The 20,241-nt window shown below is 41.8% G+C and overlaps 2 protein-coding genes and 1 long non-coding RNA gene across 4 annotated transcripts in view; 2 read left to right on the forward strand and 1 right to left on the reverse strand.

Moving 5' to 3' along the window:
• Positions 1 to 1,695: 1,695 nt before the first annotated feature.
• LOC309976860 lies at positions 1,696 to 4,992 on the reverse strand. Its single transcript, XR_014327012.1, has 2 exons — positions 3,075 to 4,992; positions 1,696 to 2,735 (listed from the first exon to the last, which is right to left on the reverse strand). It is a non-coding gene; the product is annotated as an uncharacterized lncRNA (long non-coding RNA).
• Positions 4,993 to 5,295: 303 nt separating this feature from the next.
• On the forward strand, positions 5,296 to 12,440 carry NUDT19 (nudix hydrolase 19). The gene is made up of 3 exons (XM_082862671.1): positions 5,296 to 6,223; positions 10,126 to 10,333; positions 11,217 to 12,440. The coding sequence occupies exons 1-3, from the start codon at positions 5,510 to 5,512 to the stop codon at positions 11,420 to 11,422; spliced, it is 1,128 nt and encodes a 375-aa protein (XP_082718797.1). The 5' UTR covers positions 5,296 to 5,509; the 3' UTR covers positions 11,423 to 12,440.
• Positions 12,441 to 19,796: 7,356 nt separating this feature from the next.
• The window catches only part of TDRD12 (tudor domain containing 12), an 81,253-nt gene continuing 80,808 nt past the window's right edge, over positions 19,797 to 20,241 (forward strand). For both annotated transcript variants that reach the window (XM_082862956.1, XM_082862958.1), the window contains exon 1: positions 19,797 to 20,112. In XM_082862956.1, coding sequence (XP_082719082.1) covers positions 20,089 to 20,112 — 24 coding nt within the window. In that variant the 5' untranslated portion in view covers positions 19,797 to 20,088. The remainder of the gene's footprint in view (positions 20,113 to 20,241) is intronic.

Genomic DNA, 20,241 nt, shown 5'->3' on the forward strand with positions numbered 1-20,241 from the left:
CACATCAGAATTAGTGTCTGGACTTAAAAGCAAATTTGTATAAATGCTACTTATTGATAGTGTTTAAATTAGATTAGGAATTTAAATTCAGACTCTGAGTCCAAGAAAGCCTAGTGTTTATTAAACAGTTTGTTTTACCCAGCAATCTAAACTGATTCTGGTAAATTACAGATGTGAAATCCCATCATTTGTCATGGAGTCTAAGAGAATCCTGTTCTGTAACTGACCTGGTGCCCTCAGAAGTATAATTGCATTGGCTGCCTGATTTTGGGAAATTAGCACAGCATGGGCTGTTTTGTATATGGCAACAGATCCTAGTTGGAATTAAATGCTCCGTGTCTACTGTTTGAATGACATGTCTAACTAAATGGCTATTAATAATTAAAAATTAAAGATAACGTGCAGCATTTATAACTTAGTTGAAAAAGTCACCCTCAAATGATTCAGCTATCAACTCCTTTTTTTTTTTTTTTTTTTTTTTTGGTGGTACGCGGGCCTCTCACTGTTGTGGCCTCTCCCGTTGCGGAGCACAGGCTCCGGACGTGCAGGCTCAGCGGCCGTGGCTCACGGTCCCAGCCGCTCCGTGGCATGTAAGGATCCTCCCAGACCGAGGCACGAACCTGCGTTCCCTGCATCGGCAGGTGGACGCTCAACCACTGCGTCACCAGGGAAGCCCAACTCTTATGAGTTTTTAAGATATTCTTAATCTTCTTCATGCACATTTAAATTAAAGTGAATATCCTGATCAACATATTTACCCTTCACAGATTTCATTACACAAAGAGTTGTTCAGAAAGACTCCAGGATTATATATCTCCAGGTGCTTTTCTACAATACAATTATACTCATCTTTTAATGCAGGATGGAATCCAGGAAGAATAGTAGGTCTCCACATAAACGATCTTTGGCTGTGGTCAGTGTAGATCAAAGTCATGTTCAAATACTGTTTCTTTGGCTCTTAGGAACTGACCGAAGGTGCAGGAACTGACCACATGCTGCAGCTCTCTGTCCATGAGCACAAGATGGATTTCTGGAAAAGCATTCCTCTCTTTAATTTACTTATTTTCATCTCATTACACAGAGGATTGTGGGTGTTTTCATTGCAGTACTGTGAGATCTTGGGCATCCTGCTTCTTTGGTGTTTCAGTTTAGAATGTTATAAACTTAAGGCTTATATGACAAACGTAAACAAGCCAAATGAGAACTCCTGTTGGCAAAATGATTTTCAAGAGTCCTTCTAACATGCTGTTGTCAGAAAGCAAATTTGAATGTCCTTTGTCTGTCGGTATGTGTTAGGCACATAGAGATCTAAGAGGAAATATACAGAAATGAAAATGTAAACGTGGTGGAATTATGAACGGTATTTTTTCAATATATTTTTATTTAATATTGTTATATTGTTTTTACAATAAAAGTTTGAATGCTCTTATCATCTAGAAAATATTAGTTATTAAAATATAAATTTTAACAGGGTCTCATTTATAATGAGAAACAAGTTCAGAACACACATCCCCTCCCCCACCCCGCCAGGCGCCACAAACAGGCAAAGCAAAACTTTTGGAATCTTACCTGCAGGGAATCAGAAGCACGTTTTGAAATGCAGCATCAAGACAGAATAGCATCGAGGTTAGGAGCACTGACTATGGAATAGGGTACCCCTGAGTTCAGATCCATTCTTTTTTTTGTGTGTGTGTGTGTGGTACGCGGGCCTCTCACCGTTGTGGCCTCTCCTGTTGCAGAGCACAGGCTCCGGACACGCAGGCTCAGCGGCCATGGCTCACGGGCCCAGCCGCTCCGCGGCATACGGGATCTTCCCGGACCGGGGCACGAACCCGTGTCCCCTGCATCGGCAGGCAGACTCTCAACCACTGCGCCACCAGGGAAGCCCCAGATCCATTCTTATTGAAGATTTTCATTAATCTCCCTGACCTCAATTTCCTTATCCTTACAATGGGAGTAATAATAGGATATACTTCATAGGGATATTGAGAGAAGACTTTTTGCAGGCACAGGGCTCAATAAATGTTGGCTGCCTAAAATGGGACGGTTGGACAAAAGAAGCAATATATATGAAAACATTAACTTTCTCTAACTTAGGTAAAATCGGCTGGAAATCATTTTGAAGATTAAAACTAGATAAACTTGTCAACGAAAGAAGGTATGTAATAAAAAGGTCAAGGTTACAGAGGGAAATTCAGGTTGATCTAGAAGTTGGAATCTGTACATTTTTAAAGTCAGACTTACTGAGGTATAATTTAAATACAGTAACATTCACCCTTCTTAGGTGTGCAGTTTTGAGTTTTGACAGATATGTACAACCATGTATCCACCGCTGCAATCTAGAATGTTTTCATCACCACCCAGGAGTTCCCCCATGTCCTCTGTAGGCAATCCTTTCCTCTCACCCCAGGATCTGGCAACCACTGATCTGATTTCTGTCCCTACGGTGTTGCCTTTTCCAGAATGTCACCTAAGTGGAATCTATGCATTTTTGAGAAAACATATTGTGCACCTTTTTTAAACCCTTTTCAAAAAACATTTTGAGAAGTCATTTTTATGTGATGATTCTTGGTGCACTGGATGTTGCTGGTCATTCATAGGTGAATTCCATTTAACTGCAGTGACACACCTTCGTTTCTAGGCAGGCTGAACAAACTCTCCTGCTACAATGGATTCTCCAAGCTGAAGTCATCTCTCCATGGCTAGACCCCGCATTCTCTTCCTTTCTTTTTCCACTGAAAAACATGATAAATAATGGATAACAGAAATGAATCTGGGCTCAATGAAGTAGAGATTGAAATAAAAGTCCACTTGGAGCTATGGGTAAGAAACAATATGACGCTTGGAAAGTTGTTTTTTTTTCTTTCGGGATCATGCATGTTCTAATCAAATAAGAACATTTCTTATTGTAAAGATAGCTGGGGAAGACCAGACCAGTGGAACATAAGAACCAAGAGTCAAGTGTCCTTCTCTGAAGTAAGCAACTGTTGTCATAAACAAAATGACTCAACTCTTGTGATCAAGTGGCACATGGTAACTGCTAGCCCTAGTAGGGGATGGTTGTGTGCACTTACTGTCAGGCCTGGAGTAGCTGGCACTGTGCCCCTGGCAGAACAGGGCGGAGCAGGACACTTGGAAGACACGCCAACAGGTCTGGAGACAGATTCCAAACAACACTTGCTGCACGTGTGACCTTACATAAATCACAACCAACCATCTTTCCATATCTCTTGCCCATTTTCTACACAATTGGAGGTTTTTTCTTCTCAGTCCTTTGTGATAGGCATTAGAGATATTTTCTCAGTTTATTATATCTTGGACTTTCTTATGGTGTCTTCTGTCATAATAAAGTTATAAATATGCACAGTGTGTCAAATTGATCAATCTTTTCCCTTATGCTTCTAGATTTTGAGTCAAAGACTATAGAGGAATTTACCTGTTTTCTCCTGATGCTTCGATGGTTTTTTTATCCACTGTGGTAGCCAGCCTCCAAGATGACCACCAATGTTCCCTACCACCTGGTGTTTTCATGTAGTCCCCTCTCACACGGAATAGAGCTGACCAGTGTAACAATAGGATACTGTGGAAGTGATGGAATGTGACTCCTGAGGCTAAGTCAGGAAATGCATCATGACTTCTTCCTTCCACTCTCTTGGATCATTCACTACCATGTCTCAAAGACATCCAAGCAGCACTATGGAGAGGCCAATATGGTGAGGAACTGAGGCCTCTGGCCAACGGCCATATGAGTGACACATTGTAGAAATGGATCCCTCAGCCCCTAACCAAGCCCCAGCTGACATGCTCACCAGTCTCATGTGAAATACTGAGACAGAACAACCCAGCTAAGATGCTCTTGAAATCTTGATCCACAGAAACTGTGAGATAATAAATGTTCATTGTTTGAAGCCACTGAGTTTTCAACCTCCCAAGCTAAAACTTTAACTCCTTCTTTTCCCTTGCTCTGCATATTCAACCAATTACCACATTACCTCAAGTCTACCTCCTAAATACTCTCTGGTGAATCATTCCCTTCCTCCCACCTCACCCCCTCTTCACAGCCACTCTCCTAGTTTAGACCCTCACCATTTCTTCCCCAGCACGTTCCACGGGCCTCCAGAACAGCCCCATCCAGTTGAGTCATCAGGCTGTTGTCAGGGTGACCTTTGAAGATATGAACTTAATCATGTCACCACCTTTTATGGCTTCCCATGGCTTAAAGCACTGAACTCACCTGGAGAAGTTGGGGGATTGTTAAAAACACAGGCTCCAGGGTGCCATCCTAGACTCCACAATAGATTGTGAAATGATTGTCTCAGAGCAGAGAGCCATGCAGTGGGAAAGCAGGTAAGGGAGGGGTCCCTAACTGTGGATTATGCAGAGACCCAAGAGGGATGAAATTTGGCAGACTCCACCTCCCTCCCCCAACCTGACAGTACATGTGTTCTCCCTTGGCCTCTGTGTGTTTTTCTAAACATGTGGTCTTGTTTCCTGTTTCTGGGATGCGGTCAGTACACAGGGATCTGCATCTTTAGAAAATGATGCCAACAAAAATCAACCTAAACACTACTGTTGCCCTCTCTGGATTCTCCCCCAGGGAATATCCCACATTAAAATGATAGTTTGAAAATGAGGCTCAACAATAGTCTATATGCACATCCGGACACATAACAAATGGGTGATCAACTATAATAGCAATTGTGGAGAAACCGTTAGTAACGAATAAGGAGCTATAAAAGAGAAGACTGCTTTAACAGGCTCTTTCTAAAGGTGGAGCAGAGCAAAATTTCCATCTCTAGGCTTGGATTAAAATTCTCCCATGAAAGTGGAAATTATCCAGTGACCTAAGGGGCTTAAGGTGGTCCCAGGTGCCCTGACAATAAAAGGTGTCCAGATCACAAGATGGGAGCTTGTCTGGGGATTCAAGGAGGACCTTTCACACTCAGACTGTGCAGTGTGAAATTTGTAATTTGGTATCTGGTTCATGCATCAGTTTTTCATTGCAAAGCTCGGACACCTAGCCCTTGGACGCCCCCCCATCCACCCCTACCCCACCCCCCCGCCAAAGGAAACAAACCCTCTTTGTTTAATCGAGAAAGTCCTAGTTCTCGGGTTTTGGTCGGATAGGTGTCACCAGACCTAGGTTTGCATCGCACTTTTACTTCGACAGGTCATTGTGCAATCATAAGCATTCCTGCTCTTGGTCCGTGTGTCCTGAGTGAGGGTGTTGAGGTCCTCCTAGCAAGCGGCTGTGACAGCCCTTGCCCCGCGAGAGTGACCTGGCTGGGAACAACGGCACTCGAGGCGGAGCTTCACCGCACTGGCACACGCCTGCTTCTCCCCCTTACAGGCAGGCGCGGGTGAGGCCAAACAGCCCGGGTTCACCGATCGCCCAGCGCGCACCTTGCCGGGAGTTCACCCAGCGAGACGCCGGCCTCCGTCCTCAGGCCCGGGGAAAACTCCAGCCTCACCAGAAGCTGAGCCCGGAAGCCGCGCGCCGCCACACGCCATGAGCGGCCCCCTGCGGCCGGGCCCAAGCAGTTGGCGGCGGGCGGCCACCGTGGTGCTGGCTGCGGGCTGGACGCTCCCGGTGGCCGCCGCCCCGCCGCGGCCCCCGCCGCCCGCCGAGGGCTTCCGGCTGCTGCTGCTGCTGCGCTCCGCGCGCCAAGGCTTCTTGCCCGGGGCGCACGTCTTCCCGGGTGGGGTGCTGGACGCGGCAGACCGCTCGGCCGACTGGCTGAGCCTCTTCGCGCCGCACCACCGGCCGCCCCGCTTCGGCCTGGGCCCGGCGCCGCCCAGACGCGCCACCTTCCCGGTGCTGCCTGATGCCAGGCCCGGAGCCACCGACGGGGACGAGGCGGCGCTGCCGGATGACGTTGCCTTCCGCATCTGCGCCATCCGCGAGGCCTTCGAGGAGGCTGGCGTGCTGCTGCTGCGGCCCAGGGGCCCCGGGCCCGCCGCGCCCGAGCCGGGCCGCGCCCTCGCGCCGCCGCCGGCCCTGGCCGACTGGCGCGCCCGCGTCCGCCGAGACCCGCAGCACTTCCTGCGCCTGTGCGCTCACCTAGACTGCACTCCCGACATCTGGGCGCTGCACGACTGGAGCGCCTGGCTCACGCCTTTCACGCAGCGCCGTGGCCGCCGCTTCGAGACCACCTTCTTTCTGTGCTGCCTGTGCGAGCCGCCGCCGGTCTTCCCCGACTTGGTGGAGGTGGTGGACTGCCAGGTAGGCGTCCTCCCGGCGCGGAGTGGGGACCCACTGGAGCTTGGGAATGAGGACCCCACCCCCGGCCGGCGGCCCAGGCCCACCCGGAACCTCCAGATAGGCCGGGCCCAGGGAAGCTAATTCGCTTGCTCAGGGACATACAGCCAGTACGCGACTGAGCGGGCATGGGACCCAGGTGGTCCGGCCCCCGGCCAGCAGCCTAAAGCCATGACCTTGGTGAACTGCTTTCTACTTTCCCCGGCTTCACAGCCCCAGGGCCTCGACGGTGTCTCCGCACGCGGTTTCTCCAGCAGGAGGCCAGCGGAGACGCTAGGAGCTCTGCTAGCGCTGATCAGGTGCCAGGCGCCTTCGTAAGCACTTGCCGTGCATTAACTCATTTCAACCCCCAGCAGTTTGTTTCCTCATAGTTCAGTCTTTTAAAATTTATTTGAGACTGTTTCATTTGAGACTTGTTTTATGGCCACGAATATGGTCTACCTTGGTGAATGATCCCTCTGCACCTAAAAAGAATGTGTATTCTGCTGTATTTGATGGAGTGTTTGTAGAACTGTCAGTTAGGTTAAGTTCGTTGATAGTGTCCTCAGGTCTTTCATATCATTTACCTGTTCCATCAAGTACTGAGAAAGGAATGCTGAAATCTTCAAAGAATAATTGCGGATTTGTCTTTTTCTATTTTCAGTTTTTCAGTTCCATCAGGTTTTGCTTCGTGTATTCTGAAGCTCCCTTGTGAAGTGCTGCATAGGACTATTCAAGCTTGATGGACTGAGCCTTTAATTATGATGAAATATCCTTCTTTATCCCTGGCAATGTTCCTTATTCTGAAATCTGAAGTTTACTGTCTGATACTAATACAGCCGCTCAGACTTTCATTTGATTAGCAATAGCATAGTATATCTTTTTCCATTCTTTTAATCTGTGTCTTTATATTTAAAGTGTGTTTCCTGTAGGCAGCATATAGTCTTACTTTTTTATCCAATATGACAGTTTCTGCCTTTCAACTGAAGTGTTTAGATCATTTGTATTCAGTGTTATTCTCAATAAGGTTAACTTCAAATCTACCATCTTGCTGTTAGTTTTTTAGTCTGTCCCCTCTATTCTTTGAACTGTTTTTCTTCTTTTCCTGACTTCTTTTGGATTAACTGAGTATTTTTAGGACTGTGTTTTATCTCCATTATTGACTTATTAACTGTACTTTTTGTGATTGCTTTAGGGTTTGCAATATACATCTCTCATTTCATGTGTAGTTTTAGAACCTTAAAATAATATACTTCCATTTCTCCCCTCCTGTCATTTATGCTTTTGTTGTCATACATTTGACTTTTATTTCTATTATAAACTCTATAATACACTGATTATTTTTGCTTTAAATAGTCAATCTGTTAAAGACTGTGAAAATGAGGGGGAAATGTCTTTTATGTTTACCTGCACATGTACCATTCTTAGCACTCTTCATTACTTTGTGTGGATTTAATCTACATCTGGTATCTTTCTGCCTAAAGAACTACCTCTAATATGTCATGTATTTCAGATCTTCTAAATTTGTTTAGAATGAATGAATCTAAATTCATTCTAAACAGTGAATCTTCTAAATTTTGTCTGAAAATACGTTATTTTGCTTTTGGTTTTTGAAAGATATTTTGGCTGGGTATAGAATTCTATGTAGGTTAACAGTTTGGGTTTTTTTTTTTTTCTCTCTCAGTACTTAAAAATGTTGCTTCATTATTTTCTGGTTTGCATAATCTTCTGTTGAGAAGTCTTTTTTTTTCTTCCAGTTTTATTGAGATATAATTGACATACAGCACTGTGTAAGTTTAAGGTGACAGCATAATGATTTGACTTACATATCCCATGACATAATTACCACAGTAAATTTAGTGAACATCCATCATCTCATAGAAAAGTTTGCTTTTAACTCTCTGTTCCTCTGTATGTAATGTGTGTTTGTGTTTTTGGTGTATGTGGCTACTTTAAATATTTCCTCTTAATTATTGGTGTTCAGTAATTTGATTATGATGTGCATGGTTTTCTTTTTGTTTTATTATTTAATTATTTGTTTCTTCAAATATTTTTCACCTCCCTCTGTTTTCTGGGATTCCATGTATGTTGGACCACTTGATAATGTTCCACAGGTCCCTGATGCCTTGTTCATTTTTTTCAATCTTTTTTCTTCTCTGCTTTATTTTGAATAGATTTATTGCTATATTTTCAAATTTTCTCCCTTTTCTTTCTTTTTTTTAAAAATAAATTTATTTATTTTATTTATTTATTTTTGGCTGTGTTGGGTCTTTGTGGCTGCATGCAGGCTTTCTCTAGTTGTGGTGAGCGGGGTCTACTCTTCGATGCGGTGCGCGGGCTTCTCATTGCAGTGGTTCTCAACATGGGATGATTTACCCATCCCACCCTCAGGTGCATTTAGCAACGTCAGGAGACATTCTTGGTTGTCACAACTCAGGGACTTCTACCGGCTTCTACTGGGTAGAGCCCAGGGATGCTGCCGAATATCCTTCCACAAAGAATTATCCGGCTTAAAGTGTCAGTACTGCCGAAGTTCAGAAACTGAGGGGCAACAGTGGAACTTAGAGCCAGCGTCACCCCACCCCACCACCGCCCTGTGAGTTTGAAGCCCAGGTTTTTTAGTTGGAGGATCTTCCTACGTTCTCTCGTCTGTAAAATGAGAGTATGCAGGGTTATCCTAAGGATTGGAAATACTTTATGTAAAGTATTTTTGCTCACAATACTTTTACTGGTAACTAGTAAAACTAGTGACAAGTAACCAATAAACAATAAGTTATTTAAGTTATTTTAGCCTATGGTCTAGACCAACCTGAACAGGTTGAATTAAGTGAGTTAATGGCTATTGTTTAACCCTTTATCTTCATTGTTACCACTGAACTCACAGGATACCTTAGAGATTGGGTGGTCCTTTGAGGCCAGAGCTTTGTTTTTCAAAATGTAACCTTGGCCAACTTCAGAAGAATCTAGGGTGCTTATTAAGCATAGATTGCTGGGCCCCATAGATTGAAGATTTAACAAGTTTCTCAGGTTTCTCATACAAGCTTGTAAACTTTGGGCCTATAGATATTCAAGGCAGTCAATCTCAACTCCCTGGTTTTGGGTGTGAGAATCAGTTTCCCCAGTGTAAGGAGATATTTAGTAAACCAGTTGAAGAAAGACCTTTTGGGGTTATTTCATATTATTGAATCAGCTCTTTTTATCTAAATGTGTATGGAAGGAAGGCTTGGGAAAGTGGGCAGGTCAGAGCAGTGAGGCCACTTAAGTGAAATGGGTAAGTGCTATCTGGTTGATACCGTGCAGTTATTACACTCCTGGGCCGATAGACTGAGTCACATCTCTTGACCTTCCTGAAAGCTTCTCTTGCTCCGGCCTCTTTACCTTCATTGTAACACATGGCACACATCATGCTACATTTTGTTTGCTGAAGGCCCTATTAGGGCCTGAGAGATCTTTGTCTCATCCACCACCACATCCTCAGTGCCTAGCCAAGGCGCCCATTTATGAGAGGAATGAATGGGCACTAAATTCTCAATCTGCTGTCATGAGTTTATACTTCAGAGTCTTCCTTTAGGAGTGACCAGAACCACCTTGCCTTCTTAGCATCTCCTGCCTTTTATGCTGAACAACGCTCCCAGGTCAACCCTTTGTGATCTATCCTGGTTTATTTACTAGTTCTCAGGATCAGTGTCCCAATAATCAACCTCTGAAGGGGATCAACCCAGCTTTCTTCACCAAATCTTTTCATGTTGTCTCAGAGGAATCTAGCAAGACACATTAATGAATTACTTTTACATTTTCAGTTAGCTCTTAGGTACTGATCTAAGGATCTCGAGTCTTGCGTTGTCTATAGGATAAACTTCAGGAAGCCTTACCTTTGTCTTCTGCAGTGGTCATCTCCGTCAGAGGCAACTGAAAGCTTCATATCAAAGGAAATTTGGCTTGCACCTCCACAGTTCTACGAAATAAGAAGACTAGAACACTTTGCCTCTCTCTCTGACTTGCACAAATTTTGTTTGGATCGTGAATTAGAAGGGGTGGAAAGATGGCTGCCAATCACATTATTAACTGCTGATGGAACAATCCAGCTTTTACCAGGTAAATCAGTGAGTTATCAATGTTTTTGTTAGTATTCACATTTAATGCTCTGGGCCGTATGGCAGTATTATCTCACACAGAGACATGAACTACAGTCTCTGTTTTACACACTACAGAGGTACTAATTAAATAAGATCAAGGTCTGTAAGATATTCATAGTATCTATTATAACCAGAAATTCTGGATACATTACTTTATATACACTTATGTAAATATATTTCCTAGACCCTAACAAAATTCTTTCTTGTATATTAGCTCACTTTTTTACATTTTAATTTTAAATTATGCGAACTTGTAAATTGTACTTATTTGATTGAAAGAGAGTTTGTTGGTGGTCAATTGTTGTTGGGTGAGTACAGGATAGAGGTTTTGTAGCCGCTTACGGTGGAGTTTTGTGACCTGTCTCACTTAGGGCTGCTTATCTCACTTCTCAGAATTGTGAAAATATTTGTTATTCATCCTACAGTGGGACAGCTTAGCAGTTTTGATGTGTAAATAATAATTTCTGTAATTTAACCTTAAAATGATTAGAGCAGCCCACATTGAAACACCAAAAATATATGGATATCAAGGCCAACATTAACATTGAATGGGATAAAGAGAGTCATGAATTAGTGTAAAAAATTATATTTCAGGATGAAAAAATACTAGTCATAAATGTACCCAAGGAAAATTCTTGGCTGGAAATTGGAGAACTGGGGAGGGTTGGGGGGTATTAAAAACACAAAAAATAAATTGAGGTAAGCACAAAAAATTAGGATTTTTTAACAACTATCTCAGTTCCAAACACCTGAAATAGATAAAAATAAACACTGATTTATATATCACAAATATATTGGAATGTTTTATAAAATAACACTAAAATTAAAATATTATTTTTCAGGAGATGAGATGTACTTAGAAGATTCAAACTATTTAGAAAATCTTATGTCCACTGAAAAAAAGAATGAAGAAATCATGAAAGAAGGCAAGAAATTTCACCGAATAGTGATGTACAATCGCCATGATTATAACATCCACGTGACAGTTCAGTCAAAGTATAAACATGTTTACCCTAAGAACTATGTAGTGAGTAAGAGCCGTCTGTAGAGAATGGCTTCTTTGTAAGCTGGCCTCCTTGAAGTTGTCCTGATGAAAAATGAGGGTTGACTAGACATGCCTGGAACTTAAACAACTTTGTGCCTGTAAGTTCTAGTACAGTCTTTCATATTTCAAGTGTATTACGGAGCTCTCTTATTTTATTCTTTAAACCTTACAGTATCACACAAGTATAAAGTATTAATGATCTTGTTACCAAAACGAGAAAAAAATTTTCACGAGGATTTCCGCTTCTGTATTGTTTTGTTATCAGAAGTTTAAATAAGATGTTCTACTGTATTGTCTTTTAACTGTATTAGCACTCTGCCTGATGTGCTGGGAGATTGATCCATAAATTCCTTAGACTTTCTGCTGGAATTAATTTAAGGATGTATGATTAGATACATGGTGAACAGTAGACTGAGGTGACCTTCAAGTGACTGTGTCATTATTTTCTTATGACTTTAGCTTGATGATTAAGAGAGAATTCTGTTTAAAACTAAATGGCGTGAGTTATTAGGTTTACCAGATTGGAAATTAGTTTAGTGACTGTTGTAAAGAAATATGAAGCCATAACAAAAGCCATAATTATGTTTACCTTGGAGGGCTAGTTAACAGAATCCAGAGAGCTTAGAGGGATGTAGAACTATTCATCATTTAATGGTACTTACTAATGGTGTTTGTTTTCAGTGTTTTTAATATGGGTAATTTGTTCACCTCCTCTTAAGAGAATAATGTTTATTGATTAAAGATGGGAAATGGTTTAGACGCCAGTTCATTTTAGATCTTTGACTATATTATGCATTGTACATTGAATTTCATTTTTCATGAAACGTTCTGGTTTTCCTATCTATAAAATAGAGCTATTGATAATTAAAGTTTATGTGTATTATTTAATCCTACTTAGAGGAATACATCTAGATCAGTGGTTCTCAATCCGGGCACTTTTGCCCTTCCGGGGCATTTGGCAGTGTCTGGATAAATTTGGGCTGTCACAACTGAGAGTGCGACGCTTCTACCACCTAGTGGCGAGAAGCCAGGGGTACAGTTTAATATCCTGCAATGCACAGGACAGCCACCCACAGTGAAGAATTATCTGGCCAAGTTTGAGAACTCTGATCCAGAGGAAAATCTATTGTCTTTGGTAAATGGTTCCAACATGTAAATTTTGAGAGCCACAGATATAATTAGCATTCAGTCTGGCTTCTGAATCTATAGAAGTTCTCTTTACTCACTTTTGGCCTTGGGCATACTATTCTTTCATTCTCACAGAAAACAGAATGTTATAATTGGAAGAACACCATGATTTTGCTGATGAGAAAACTGAGAAACAGATTCACACAGCTAGTTAGTGCCACAGCCAAGAGTAGAACCTGATTCTTTTTCTAGCAAGTGGCATCTGTTGCCTGTCACTAAAAGCAGAGGTCTGAATATGTCTGCCCATCGCATCTTGGTATTACAGTCGCCAAGGAAACCACAACTCAGCCAAGCATTGGATGAAACAATGCTTTCCTCACATAAAGAGGCAGAGCAAGACCAGCTTTTGAATGACCTCCGTAAGAATCCAAAACTGGGCTGGCATCAGGCTAATATGTTCTTGTCCTCACAGTTCATTGTTAATATAAAACAGGAGTGCCCTATAACATGGAAAATATAATACGGACTTGAACGTAAGGGGACTTCTTCTCTCCTGCGGGATGATTTGTTGGGGGAGCCCTCATATATGGGCATATGTAGGTCACATTCTTTAAAACGGAAATTGCTTGCCTTCCACTTTCTCTTTTCTCTTCTCACTGGCTGGAAATGGTGGCAACTGGAGCAGCTACCTTGGACCCAGAGACAGAAGACAGATGTTAAAGCATAACTGCCTACCACTTGGATTGCTCACCTCTTGCTTGTTATGTGAAAATGAAAATACACTTCTATTTTATATAAACCACTATATGTTAGGATCTCTTTGTTAAAACAGCTTAGCTTGTTCCCTAGTCTATACTTTTCCCTCCTAAGCAGGTTCCCTCAGCGTAGCCTTCCCTGTATCAGAAGGGAAGTTAAGTTACCAGTTACGGAAGCTAAAAATCTGAGTCATTCATGATTCCTCCCTTTCCTTCATTCCAATATCCAGGTGACTAGCAAGTCCTATTGATCTATTAAACACAATTATCTTGAAACTCCCATCTGCCCACCTCTGCACTGCTATCGCCTTAGTCTAAACCATAGTTGTTTCTTAGCCAACTGTAACAGCTTCAGAGCCAGTCTCTTCATTTTCATTCTTCCCCCTCAAAATGCATTCCTCCTGAAAAAGTGAACTTGACATTGAAACTTTAAGTCATGTCCTGTCAGTGCCCTCATTAAAGCCCTTCCATGGCTTTTCCTGACACTTAAACACTAAATGTGTGGTCTACAAGGCCCCACCTTTCTCTCTGATGTCATCATACACCCCTCTCCCTCTGTAATCCCATCGGAAGGGTCTTCTTTCTCTTTCTTGACTGCTCAAAGTTCTTTCCCACCTCAGAACCTTTGCACATACTGTTGCCTTGAGACAAACCTGGATCTCTGAACTGTTTTTGTTCTTGGGTCTCCTTGTTACTGTGGCTTCAGAAAAACAGACATTAAGAACAGAGGTTGGGCATCTAATATGTGGATTACTGGCATGTCTAAATGAAAATTCCAGAACAAATAAATAGAAGAAAAGCATTATTTAGAGAACAAAGTTTTCTTGAGCTGAAGGAAAATATTGTTCTTCAGATAAAAAGGTCCTGCTATGGTCAAAGCAAAAATAAGAAAAATTGTTCAATACCTGGATGATATTTTGAATTTCAAAGACAGAGAATGCATAGATTTTCAGGGAGAAAAAAGATTACTCACAGAGGCACAAAATCCTCTTAGTGTGTATCACACAGTAACATGATAAACTGGACAGCATATTCTGAGGGGAAAAGGACATGTGTGGTCAGTCATTTTATGTCAACCATGTGTGAAAGCCACAGAAATAGTCCTTGTTTATATATGGGTTCTGAAGATTCCGGAGCTCTGAAAAATACGATTTGATAGAAATACTGTAGATAATTAAAATTTTGATTATTGGAAATAAAAACTTTTGAAGTAGAAATGCATGGTAGAAGTCCTAAGGGTGAGTGTGGAAATTAAATACGGGAAGTAAGTATGAATAGTTAAATATGGCTAAAAAGCACTGCAAGTATTAAAAATAATTCAAATTTTAACGTATTTTGTAAAAAAAAAAAAAGTAACTTTCTTACAAAAATAATTTGGTTCAATAATCCCAGATTATGTTATCATTAACAGGAAGTGGCTATGGGAGGAATAAAAAAAAACACATGAAAGGAGGGAATCAATGACTGCAGGTTTGTGATAATACCTGTTTAAGTGTTTTGAAATGCAAAAGTGGCTATTAGAATTTAAAACAGAATGGTCACTTTTCAAATCAGTCAAAAGCAGAGCACAACCCCTAATGTAGAAGATAGAAAATATGAAAATGGCAACAAAACAAAAGCTTAGAATAAGATAGTTCAGGTAGGAATAAATATCAACCATGCTGATGCATGAAAATGGGTTAAATTTATTAAATGATAAAGAATCTTAGGTTAAATGTTTTTAAACCTAGTTATCTAGAGGAACTTGAAAAAGAAGAATAAACCAAGCCCAAAGTTAGCAGAAGGAAGGAAATAAAAATAGAAACTTGAGCAAAAATAAATGATATAGAGATAGGAAAACAATAGAAAAGGCGAACAAAACTAAGAGTTGATTCTATGAAAAGATAAAATTGACAAACCATTAGCTAGACTAACCAAGAAAAAAAGAGGATGCAAATCAATAAAACTATAAATGAAAGAGGAGACATTACAACTGATACCACAGAAATAGAAAGGATCATAAGAAAGTACAATGAACACAGTATGCCAACAAACTGTGCAACCTAGAAGACATGGGTAAATTCCTGGAAACATAGAACCTACCAAAACTGCATCAGTAAGAAATAGAAGATCTGAACAGGCCAATAATGAGTAAGAAGATTGAATCAGTAGTTTAAAAACAAAACAAAACAAACAAAAAAAACAAACCTCCCCAAAAAGAAAAACCCAGGACCAGATGGCTTCACTGGTGAATTTTACCAAACATTTAAAGAAGAATTAATGCCAATCCTCAAACTCTTCCAAAATTTGAAGAGGAGGGAACACTCCCAAATTCACAAGGCCAGAATTAGCTTGGTACCAAAGGACACTACAAGAAAAAAAACTACACACCAATATCCCTGATGAATACAGTTGCAAAAATTCTAAAGAAAATGCTAGCAAACTGAATTCAGCAGCACATTAAAAGGATCATACACCATGATCAAGTGGGATTCATCCCTGGAATGCAAGGATGGTTCAACACGCAAATCAATAAGTGTTCTGCATCACATTAATAAAATGAAAGATAAAAATCATATGAGCAACTCAATAGATGTGCAAAAAGTATTTGACAAAATTCAATATCCATTCATGATAAAAAAAAAACAAACTCAACGAATTAGTTATAGAAGGAACTCAACATAATAAAAGCCATAGATGACAAGCCCACGGCCAACATCGTGCTCAGTGGTGAAGGGCTGGAAGCTTTTCCTCTAGTATCAGGAATAAGACAAGGGTGTCCATTCTTACCCTTCCTATTCAACATAGTACTAGAAGAAATCAGGCAAGAAAAAGAAGTAAAAGGCATTAGAATTGGAAAGGAAGGAGTAAAATTGTCTCTATTTGCAGAACACATGATTTTATATATTGAAAATCCTAAAAACTCCACTGAAAAACTGTTAGATCTAATCAACTAATTCAGTAAAGTTGCAGAGTACAAAATCAGCATACAAAGATCATTAGCATTTCTATACACTAACAACAAATTATCTGAAAAAGAAACAAAGAAAACAATCCCATATACAATAGCATCAAAAACAATGAAATACTTAGGACTAAATTTAACTAAGGAGGTGAAATACCTCTATCCTGAAAACTGTAAACCATTGATGAAGAAAAGTGAAGACACAAACAATTGGAAATATATCCCACATTCATGGACTGGAAGAATTAATATTGTTAAAATGTCCCTACTACCCAAAGGCATCTATAGCTTCAATCAATCGCTATCAAGATTCAAATGGCCTTTTTTTTTTAAACAGAAATAGAAAAAAAATTCTAAAATTTATATAGAACTACAAAAGACCCTGAATAGTCAAAGCAATCCTAAGAAAGAAGAACAAAGCTGGAGGCATCACACTTCCTGACTTCCTGACTTCCAACGATATTACCAAGCTATCAGAACAGCGTAGTACTGGCATGAGAACACACACATAGACCACCAGAATAGAATTGAGAGCCCAGAGAATGAACCTAGACCCCTATCCTATACCACTCACAAAAATCACTCAAAATGGATTAGACTTGAATGTAAGAACTGAAACCACAAAAATAGAGGAAAAAGTTTGTTGACATGGGCCTTGTCAATAAGTTTTTGAATATGACACCTAAAGCACAAGCAACAAAATTAAAAATAAACAAGTGGGACTACGTCAAACTAAAAAGCTGCATAGCAAAATAAATGATCAACAAAGTGAAAGGGCAGCCAAATGAATGGGAGAAACTATTTGCAAACCACACATCTGATAAGGGGGTTAATATCCAAAATATATAAGGAACTCATACTAGTTAATATCAAAAATGCAATCCAATTAGAAAATGGACAAAGGGCCTGAATAGGTACTTTTCCAAAGAAGGTATTCAGATGGCCAATAGGTACATGATAAGGTGCTCAACATCACTAGTTATTAGGAAAATGCAAATCAAAACCACAATGAGATACCAGTAGCTCACACCTGTTGGAATGGTTATCATCAAAAAGACAAGAGATAAGTGTTGGCGAAGATGTGGAGAAAAGGGAACACCTGTGCATTGTTGGTGGGAATGTAAATTGGTACAACCACTATGGAAAACAGTAAGGAGGTTCCTCAAAAAGTTAAAAATAGAACTATCATATGATACCATTTCTGGGTATATATCTGAGAGAAATTCTGAAGAGATATCAGCACCCCAATGTTCTGTGAAGCACCATTTACAATAGCCAGGACATGAAAACAACCTCAGTGTCCATCAACAGATGAACAGATAAAGATATACGTATCTATCTATCTACCTATTTATCTATATATATGTATGTGATGGAATACTATTCAGTCATAAAAAGAAGGAAATCCTGGCATTTGAGACAACATGGATGGACCTTGAGGACCTTATACTAAGTAAAATAAGGCAGACAGTGAAAGACAAATACTGTATTATCTTACTTATATGTGGAGTCCAAAAAACAACCTCCTAGAAACAGAAATCAGATTTGTGGTTGCCAGAGGTAGGGGTAGGGGTGGGGGAATTGTGGAGGTGGTCAGAAGTACAATCTTCCAGTTATTAGATAAATAAGGTCTAGGAATGTAATGTACATGATGAGAATAGTTAACAATACTGTATTATGTATTTGAAAGTTGCTAAAAGAGTAGATGGTAACAGTTCTCATCACAGGGGAAAAAATTTTGTAACGGATGGATGGATGGTGGTGATGGATGTTAACTAAACATACTGTGGTAATCATTTCACAATATATACATATATCAAACCATTATGTTGTACACTTTAAACTTATACAATATTATATGTCAATTATATCTCAAAACTGGAAAAAATTAAATCTAATTATAAGTTGTTTAAAAACAATACTGCATGAGGGCTAAAAATAAAAAGAGGGGAACACAAGCAAGAAGAGCTTAGAGACTACTAATCAGATGAGATGGAATTCATCATAGGAACCAATAAATAAAAGTTAATTTTAGTTTGATATATACAGTTAAAAATGAAGATACGAAAATCTTGCAGCGAGTAACACAATATTAAGCTATGGAAAAAATACATTAGAAACAAGGATAATCTGACAGATGTATAATATTAGTGGGAACCACGACAAATGCCTTCTCTGATGCACAGAACAAGTCCATAAAAGATAACTGAGGTGTCTTGGAAAGACCCTGGGCAGGCATCAGGCTTCTGCTTTTGGGTTGAATGACATAACTGCAAAAGTTCATTCCATCTCAACTGATGCAAAATAAATACAACTTTAAAAGTTCTTCTAGGGCTTCCCTCGTGGTGCGGTGGTTAAGAATCCGCCTGCCAATGCAGGGTACACAGGTTTGAGCCCTGGTCCGGGAAGATCCCACATGCCGCGGAGCAACTGGGCCCGTGAGCCACAACTACTGAGCCTGCGCGTCTGGAGCCTGTGCTCCACAACAAGAGAGGCCGCGATAGCGAGAGGCCCACACACCGCGATGAAGAGTGGCCCCTGCTTGCCACAACTAGAGAAAGCCCTCGCACAGAAACGAAGACCCAACACAGCCATAAATAAATAAATAAATAAATAAATAAACAAACAAATAAATAAAAGTACTTCCCACTAATTGGGGGAGTGGGGAGACAGGTACAGATATTGACCCCCTTAAGCCTCAAGAGGCCTGGGTGGCTGGAGCGCCATGCAGTGAGTTCCCATTTCAACAATCTTGACTCTTCATCTCAGTGTGATATATAATTATTTTCATTTTCTGTGAGGCATGCTGTGAAAAGTTTGGGAAACACCATATTGTAGCATGGTACCTAGTCAAAGGAAAAAAGTGTTAACTCCACACAAAGAACTGGGAGAGGGCTGGAACTTCCCTGGAGGTCCAGGGGTTAAGATTGTGTGCTACCACTGCAGGGGGCAAGTGTTCCATTCCTGGTAGAGGAGCTAAGATCCCGCATGCCCTGAAGTGCGGCCAAAAAGTAAAAAGTGAAGAAAAACACAACTTTAAGAAAAAAAAAAGTGGGAGAGGGCTGTACTCTGCATCTTCTTTGGGGCTTGGGAACTGCCTCTGAGACCTCGTGTTTAAATCCGACCTGGTGATTTCCCTTTTTTTTTTTTTTTTTGACGAGGTCTGGAGCTTTCAGGTGAACTGGGCCGGGTGATTGGGGAGGGGGGCGCGGCCTGGTTAGCCCCATTCAGTAACACGTGAACTTCATGTACTTTGCGTTGTGCTTTCCTCCAGACTGGCAGCACATTTTTGCTGCTTGGAGCTTTAAGCACATGTTTACTTGACCTCTGGAACTCAAACTTACATTTAAAACTGAAGGCTTCAGGTGAGTGCTCGCGAGGACCCAGGGAGCGAGCCACGTGACGCCCCGTGCAGCTCCGCCCCCCCGTCGGCCCCCAAGCGCTGTGAGCACTGCTGCGGCCAGTTGTACTGGCGGTTGGCGCGCCACACGGTTTCTGGAATCCTCCAGGCGTGCGCTGGCAGGGGGCGGGCGCTGGGGGGCGGGGCGGGAGCCCCAGTGAGCCCTCGCCGGTGTTCAGGTTGGAGGACGGCGCGTAGCCTGCGGTTAGCTGCGGTGCTGGGCCAGGGCTGCGGGGCCTGGGCTGGGCGCGCGGGCTCCGCGGCGCTGACCTGGAGAGGAAGCGTGACTCCGCGAAGGCCGGCACTGCAGGAGACTCTGTTTTTGCCCCCAAAAGTTCATCTCGAAGGAGTAGCGACGGGGAGACCAGGAGCCGGGCGCGGCCGCTACGCTGCGCGTGTTTCCCGGGCGATTCTGCCCGGTGGCCTGCGAGGCTCGGGGAAGATGCTCCACGTCCTGGTGCTGAAGGTGAGTGAGCGCGAAGCCCTGAGCCCGGCCGTTCACCCGCTCCCCGTGCAGGGTCCGCCCCGGCTGGGGACCCGCGGGAAGGGGTGCCGGATGAGATCCCGGACGCTTAATTTCAGATAAACAACGGGG

Source organism: Leucopleurus acutus (genome assembly GCF_964270905.1).
Source record: "Leucopleurus acutus genome assembly, chromosome: 20".
Lineage (NCBI taxonomy): Eukaryota > Metazoa > Chordata > Mammalia > Artiodactyla > Delphinidae > Leucopleurus > Leucopleurus acutus.

Excerpts from the sequence above, each read along its gene's own strand:
- NUDT19 (XM_082862671.1), top strand. The coding sequence starts at position 5,510 with ATGAGCGGCCCCCTGCGGCCGGGCCCAAGCAGTTGGCGGCGGGCGGCC. Across the intron at positions 6,224-10,125 it reads TGGAGGTGGTGGACTGCCAG|TGGTCATCTCCGTCAGAGGC; the intron begins GTAGGCGTCCTC and ends TGTCTTCTGCAG. Across the intron at positions 10,334-11,216 it reads AACAATCCAGCTTTTACCAG|GAGATGAGATGTACTTAGAA; the intron begins GTAAATCAGTGA and ends ATTATTTTTCAG.